We start from the raw sequence: 8217 nt of genomic DNA on the forward strand, positions 1-8217 counted from the left end.
TAATTCAATCTCAAAGGGTAGTTTTTCATTTAAACAAGATGTAGCTCATAAGAAACCAAATCTCGACATAGCCTTGCATCATCTACACAAATACTCCACATGAACTAAAGTCTAGTCCAATAATTTTAACATACCACCACAACGAATCTACAAGTTGAGTTCAATTTAAACCCCCAAATCAACACAATCACTACCTCTATTACAATTATACATGCCATTTATCATCTAAATTCGACAAATTAAGAACTAGGTCACTCCATATATCACTTATCATATAAAGCAACTTTGAGAAAATGAGAAAGCAAAAAACTTACCTTTGACATGATGATGAGAAGAATAATTGAGTTGATTCTTGGTACCACAAGAGTAACAAATAAAACAAATTATTTTTAGGTTGAGGGAATTTTGGGGCGACTGCTAGGGTTTGGGAGAGAAAAAGTGAAATGAGGTAAATGGGGGTATTTATAGAATGGGTAAATTACGTTTAACTTTTATTTTACCAACAGGTGCAGGCAACACGATGCATCTACAATCTTTTTAGGAAGCGATGCGACACGTTGAGTTTGAGTTATTACACTGGAAATTACTTGAAAAATAATTTGAAGTGTTACCTGGGTGACAACCGATGCAACACGTTGGGTAATACTTTGACTGCATGATGCGATGCGTTCACATCATGTAAGTTCACTGGAAATACCCATCGAAATTTTTTCTAAGTGTGTGCATGATGTACATCGATGCGGTGCATCGACTTAGCATAGATCCACTGGAAATTACATCCAAAAATGCTTCTAAGGCTAACTTTCCCATATTTTGAGGCATCTTTTCTTACCCCTTACCTTTTTCACGATGTATTACTTATTTAACTTACTTAAAGGTCGATGTTCACCTCCTTTTCATCTTTTCTATCTTCACCCTTTTTTTATTCCTGCACATCAACCAATAATAATTAAATCACATAAGAAAAAATGGGTAGACTCCCACCAAGTGCCTTATTTTCGGTCGTGGCACGACTCATATTTTTGTATTTTTCTCTTTATATTTAACAACTACAAATTAAACTACCTATTACATTATATTTATGGTTTGCCTCCCACATAGTGTCTTATTTTATGTCATGGCACGACTTAGCTTAGTCTGACTCCTCAGCAAAAATGATGGACATATTGTGCTTATCTGCATGATCAACCCAGTAATGCTTCACACATTGTCCATTCATTGGAAACTTCTTAGTCATCTCTTTGTTCCACAATTCAACCGCTCTATGAGGTATCATTTGTGCTACCTCAAAAGGTCTAGACCACTTAGACCATAATTTACCAGCAAACAACATTAACCTCAAATTAAATATGTCTGAGTTCAAATACTCTATCTTGAATTTGTCTATCATGCCATCTCTTAGTTTTCTCCTTGTACAACTTTGCATTCTCATAAGCGTGGAGATGAAATTCATCATATTCAACAAGCTGCAACAATCCCTTTTCTTCCGTAGCTTTCATCTCAAGATTCAACTTTTTGATAACCCAATAAGCTTGATGCTTAAGCTCAAAAGGCAAATGGCAAGCTTTACTGTAAACCAAGCGATATGGGGAAGTACCAATGGGCATCTTATTAGCTGTCCGGTATGCCCATAATGTATCATCTAGCTTCTATGCCTAATCCTTTCATTGCGTATTAACTATCTTCTATAGTATTTGGTTTATCTCCTGGTTAGATACCTCAACTTTTCCACTCATTTATGGATTATACACAATGGCCACGTTGTGCCTAAGACCGTATTTAGGTAAAAGATTCTTAAACCATGTGTTAATAAAGTGCGTACCTCCATCACTGATTATAGCTCTTGGAGTGGCAAATCAGGAAAATAGTTGCATCTTCATGAATTTTAGCACTACTCTCGCATCATTATTAGGACAAGTTGCAGATTCCATCCATTTAGATACATAATCAAAAGAAACTATATTGTATAAATTATGATTTGATTGTAGGAATGGTCCCATAAAATCAATCACCCATACAACAAATACTTCTACTTCAAGGATGTTGTTTAGGGGCATCTCATGACGCCTAGAAATTTTCCCAACCTCTGGAATTGATCACAACTCTTTACAAAAGATACTGCATCTTGAAAAAATATAGGCCAAAACAAACCAGATTGCAACACTTTTTGAGCTGTTCTCTCACCTCCATGATGTCCACAATAGGGAGATGAATGACACTTTTACAATACTGATGTGAATTCATCTTCCGGAAAACATCTTTGTATAATTCCATCTAACCTCTTCTTAAAAAGGTAAGGCTCATCCCATATATAAGCATGAGTCTCATGCAACAATTTCTTCCTTTGTTGAATTGTACTTTTAGGAGGGTAAAATCTATTTGCCAACAAATTCACAATGTCCGCATACCAAGGGACTTCACCCTCCTTAATAGACAATAATTCTTCATCCAGGAACTCTTCCTAAATGTAGAAAAAGTTATCAATAATATGATCATTAATATCTAACCTTGACTAATAGTCAGCAACTTAATTTTCTGCTCCTTTACCATCATGAACCTCTAAGTCAAACTCTTACAGTAACAAAATCCACCAAATTAACGGAGGCTTTGTATCCTTTTCATTGAAGAGATATTTGATGGCCGCATGGTCAGTGGGAAAAATAACTTTTGTGCCCACCAAATAAGCTCTAAACTTATCAAATTCATAAACTACTGCTAGCATCTCCTTTTTAGTGAATGTATAATTTATTTAGGCATCATTCAAGACTTTACTGGCATAGTAAATAGAGCGAAATACCTTGTCTTTTCTTTGCCCCAAAACATCTCCTATAGCTACATCACTATCATTATGCATTAATTCAAATGGAAATTCCCAATCTAGGGAAATCAAAATAGGTTCTTCAATTAGCTTCCTTTTCAGCTTCTCAAATGCTTCTTGACAATATGCCCTGAAATCGTACTTAGCTTTTTTTTCTAATAGTTTGCACATCGGGCTTGCAATCTTCGAAAAGTCCTAAATAAAATTCCTATAAAAACTTGTATGCCCCAAGAAGCTTAGCACTACCTTCACTGTGACTCGATGTGGAAAATTTTCAATCATTTCAATTTTGGCCTAATCTACTTCAAGTCCCCTGTATGACACTTTATGGCCCAGGACTATTCCTTTCTTTACAAAAAAGTGTCACTTCTCCCAGTTCAGCACCAAATTTGTCTCTTCACATCAAGCTAGGACTCGATCTAAATTCTACAAGCATTTATCAAAAGAATCACAGTAAACAAAGAAATCATCCATGAATACCTCGACAAATTCTTCCATTACATTATAGAAGATTGCCATCATACATCTCTGAAACATCATAAGTGCATTGCAGAGACTAAAAAGCAAGCATCTGAAGGCATAAGTACCATATGGGCAAGTAAAAGTCATCTTCTCTTGATCCTCGGGAGCAATAGTGATCTGATTATAACTTGAGTAACCATCAAGAAAACTATAGTACTCCTGCTCTGCCATCTTTTCCAACATCTGATAATAAATAGGATTGGATAGTGATCCTTCCTCGTGGCTTCATCTAGCATTTAGTATTAGATACAAATTCTCCATCCAGTCACCATAGAGTGGGTATTATCTCATTTGCTTCATTAGTAACCATGGTTATCCCACCATTCTTTGGGACATAATGTATTGGGCTTACCCGCTTACTGACTAAAATTGGATAAATAATCCCATTATTGAGCCACTTAATAACCTCTTTCATCACTGGATTCAACCTGCGTTATTGTTGCACACTTGGATTGAAAAAGCTAGATTTATTCTGGTAATGTTAGACATTTGCCACCCAATCGCCTTCTTTCTCCTTTTCAACACTAGCATTGCTTTTTGTACCTGCATATCAGATAATCCAACAGACAAAATAACAGGCAAGGTATTATTATCACTAATGTAAATATATTTAAAGTGAGGAGGAATAACCTTAAGCTCCAATTTTAGAGCTTTATCAATTTAAGCTATAGGGGATGGACCAATTGGCTTGTTCAATGGCTCAAAAGGCCATTTTCTTATTTCAATGACATCCAAATTCAAGACATAAGATAATTCCAATGCTTCCACATCTCTATAAATATCATGACCTACCAAAACTCTCTATGAAGGATCACTGAACAATAATAGCCTTTGATCAAACTCAAGATCTATAACAGATATATCAGACAACTCCTTATATATAGCTTGCAATTTTAGCGCCTTATACACATCAAAGACCTCCACTTTATTGTGCATTCTCATTTTCAGTTTCCCTGCTTCTACATCAATTAATGACTGTCCCATTGCTAAGAAGGGTCATACAAAATAAATGTAACAACAAGATTAGCATCAAAGTTAAGAATTACAAAATCCACCAGAAAGATTAAGGATCCTACTTACACTAAGGCATCTTCGATAATACCATCAGGCCTAGCGAGGGACCTGTTGGCCAACTGTAAAACAATAGTAATGGATTTGGGACTCACAAGACCCATCTTTCAGTACCAAGACGTGGGCATAAGATTGATTCTAGCCCCTAAATCACATAATCCACAAGCACTAATAGGCTGTCCAATGGTAATCTGTAAAGTGAAACTACCTAGATCCTTTATCTTCATATGCAATATGTTTTGAATCTTGGAAGTTCACTCCTCAGTAAGTGAAAATGTAGCATACTTGGTAAACTGATTCTTATTTGCAACTATATCCTTCAGGCATTTTGAATATTTTGGAACACTCTATAGAATGTCAACAAGAGGTAGATTTACATGAACCTAGTTTAAAAGATCTAATAACTTCTTATAACTTGCTTTCTCTTGATTCTTCCTTTTTCTTTGAGGAAAAGATAAAGGTAAAGTCTTCTTTTCCACGTGAATTTCAGCACTTGCAAATTTTTCCTTGACTTCTTACTCCACATTATCTATAGAACTATCATCAGTGATGTGGGACTATCCTGCTCTTGAACTGTCTTCTTAGATTGCAACCCACTCCTTGATGTATCCATATTCACCTGCTTCAGATTTTCCTCTATATTGCTCGATAATGCTTCTTGAAGTCTTGTATTATGTTCCTACAATTTGACCAAGTTACAACTCTAAATTTCTAATAAGAAATTGTTGACTCTTTAACTCTGCTACAAATTGCGCTTGGTGAGTCTTTATTTCTACTGTAAATTGTCCTTTTTGAGCCATAAAATGCTTTATTAACTCCACCATATTGCTAGCTTGAGCAATCACCTATTTATTCTGAGCTGGCTATTGATTTGGTTGCATTGGCTCCTTATACTAATTTGCATTCTGTGCCTGATTTCTACCCTTTGAGAAATTAGGATGGTTCCTCTAACTGGGATTATACGTGTTACTGAAATTCTACTATCCTTGATGATTTGCATTCCCCATATAGTTGATAGAATCTGGATCGGCCATACAAACATCTTCTACATGCTCACCACTTCCACAAACTTCACACTAAGAATTGGCCTATTGGACTGCATTAGCTATAGCTGTTGTTTGTGTAACCCCCACTTTATGTTATTAAGCTGAGTAATCATATGATTTTGCATTGCTACGATCTGTTCTTGTAATGTAGTAAATTGGTCTATCTCCAATACCCCTGCAACCTTTCTAGGAGCACTCCTCGAATCAGCATGCTAGTCAGGATTACGTTGTGAAATCTAATTCAGTAGTGTGTATAATTCTTCATAAGTCTTTTCAAGAGCCTGTCTACCTACTCCTGAATCCAAAATTTTTTTTTGTATTTGGTTACAATCCCTTAATGAAAGTATGAAAAAGAACATTTTTGGACTGATAATGGTGAGAGCAATTTCTGAGCATACCCTTAATCTCCCTAAAGTTTTGTAAAGATTCTCTCCTTTTTTCTATCTGAAACTCAAGATCTCACTTCTCAAGCATGCGGTCTTTCCAGTTGGAAAAAATAAAATAAGGAACTTTCGAGGTTGATCTTCCCATGAAGTGTTAGAGAGTGGTGGTTCAGCATGTAATCACCTTTTTCCTTTCTCTATTAGGGAAAAAGAAAAGAGTGTCAATATGAAATAATCAGAACTCACCCCTTCAGGAATGTAAGTATTGCTTATTTTTAGGAAGGTCTGTATGTGATGCTGCGGATCTTCATGTGAAAGGCTATGGAATTGCCACGCTAAATTCATCAATTGTACCATATTTTGCTTCAATTCAAATTGACCACCTGGTTCTGGCTTACGAATACTATTCATCATATGGTTCGTGAGTGGGATTGCCACCTCACAAATAGGTCTAGCAACTGGTTGAGCAGGAACAATTAGGATAACCGAAGGTGGGATATTTCTAACATTTGGATCGAACGGATCATTTCTTTGTTCAACCAGTCTTCTCATTTGTTGAAAGATCTGTTCAGGTTCTGCAAAATGTTCTACCAACTGTTTATCTCTTACCAGTCTTGTATTCAGCTAAACCTGCAAAATTCAGCTGCTAAGATCAAATTTTTAACCCTTAAACTTAATATCAAAAATGAAAAAAATTATCAATTTTTTAATTATACTAGTCCCTAGAAACGGCACCAAAACTTGTTGCGATTCAGACACACACAAGTGCATGGGATCGTACAAGTAAAATAGTTACTTAGATAGTCAGATATAGTTTCCATGAGGACTAGGAAACTAGAAATTCACCCAACTTTCAGTTTTAGACAATGAGGTATTAAGTGTTATAAAGTATCAGGATGATAGAAAAATTAAATATATAAATGTAAATTCTAAAAGAAGAAATAACTAGTAGTGACTAGAGTAAGCAAGTAATAGTAGTAAACAATAATTATGAGAAATCCAGGGTTGAGGCCTTTCGAACAATCATACAAGTCTTTATTATTATAGCAGTCTAATTAGTTATCGGGTAGTTGATTCGTAAGGTTTATCCTGCAATCTTTGTCTCCCAACCTCAAATCTTCTATATATTGAATATTATAGCTACATCTCCCACAAAGATACAACCATTCTTCTAGATTCATAAAGTTATCATCTTGAAATTGAACCAAACAAGGCTTCTAGGTATATCCCTATCCAAGATGCTAATTCAAACCCCTTAGTTCATAAAAGGATAAGAACCTTGCTCCTTAATTTCTTTGTTCTATCCTACGATTCTCTTCCAAGATTCACATAGAAATATAGATTTATTCTAATGGTGGCCACTCATTAAAATATTAAGCTCAATAAATTAAGAACAACCTAGATGATAATCCAAAAAGAAACTACTATAAAGAATATTGAATAGTAATCATGATCTTGGCCTCAACCCTAGAACAAGGGTATTTAGCAACTCATGTTTGAATTAAACATAAAAAATAAGTAATAAATCATACCCAAAATTAATCTTGAAGTAAAGAAGTTCAAAGGAAATAATAAGAACCCTAAAAGAGAGAATTCTATGCTTTTTTGCCGCTTCTATGATTGCCAAAAGTGTTTGGGATTGTGCTCACGTATTTAGTTTATACTTGGGAAAATTTCACCAGATCTGCACTACTGACGTGACGTGTCACAAATCGTATTTATCCCGCCAACATGTCATGTCAACATCATATTGATGCACTAGAATTTGTCTTTAAAAATCCAGCTAAGTCTGATTGCTCTACACACGATTTGATGCATCGATATTGCATCGATGTTCTTGAAGTTTCTTATGAAATTTTGGCTAAGGTACAGAATTTACAGGTCGATGCGACGCATTGAGTTAGCGTTGCATAACTAGAAATTCACTTCAAATATTTAATTAACTCTCGTTAATTCTTAGCTGCTTTCTTTTATCATTGCTTTAGTGCATCTACACATGTTCATGGACTTCATGAAAATGGTCTTTCACAAACGTATGATTTATTCCACACCATCAATAAACAATTACCTCATGACATGTGTCCAATTTTTGTCTGAATCCCTTGGAAATTTACTTTGTATCTCTAATAAAATCGGTTAGCCTCAAAAAACAATTTATCTCAAAATTAAATATAAATAACAAAATTTTTTTTCTCAAAACAAGTTCAAATATGGGTAGATAGTGGTGTTTAGACATATAAATATGCCAAAGATCATCTACTATGAGGACTCAATTGTTGACTCACAAAAAATTTTAAATTTACCCTCTTTAATTTCAATTGGTATCAGAGCAGGTCTCACCAATAGTGTTGCTTAACTGCACGTGAGCAAGGATCAA

At 35.1% G+C, this 8217-nt stretch overlaps 1 protein-coding gene and 1 non-coding gene across 2 annotated transcripts; one reads left to right on the top strand and one right to left on the bottom strand.

Annotated features, from left to right (window-relative positions):
- Positions 1-1132: 1132 nt before the first annotated feature.
- LOC107868971 lies at positions 1133-1607 on the bottom strand. Its single transcript, XM_016715572.2, has 2 exons — positions 1368-1607; positions 1133-1303 (listed from the first exon to the last, which is right to left on the bottom strand). The coding sequence occupies exons 1-2, from the start codon at positions 1605-1607 to the stop codon at positions 1133-1135; spliced, it is 411 nt and encodes a 136-aa protein (XP_016571058.2).
- Positions 1608-5824: 4217 nt separating this feature from the next.
- LOC124898309 lies at positions 5825-5930 on the top strand. Its single transcript, XR_007055283.1, has one exon. It is a non-coding gene; the product is annotated as a small nucleolar RNA R71 (small nucleolar RNA).
- The last annotated feature ends 2287 nt before the right edge of the window (positions 5931-8217 follow it).

This window comes from Capsicum annuum, chromosome 4 (assembly GCF_002878395.1).
Source record: "Capsicum annuum cultivar UCD-10X-F1 chromosome 4, UCD10Xv1.1, whole genome shotgun sequence".
In the NCBI taxonomy this organism is placed as follows: Eukaryota; Viridiplantae; Streptophyta; class Magnoliopsida; order Solanales; family Solanaceae; genus Capsicum; species Capsicum annuum.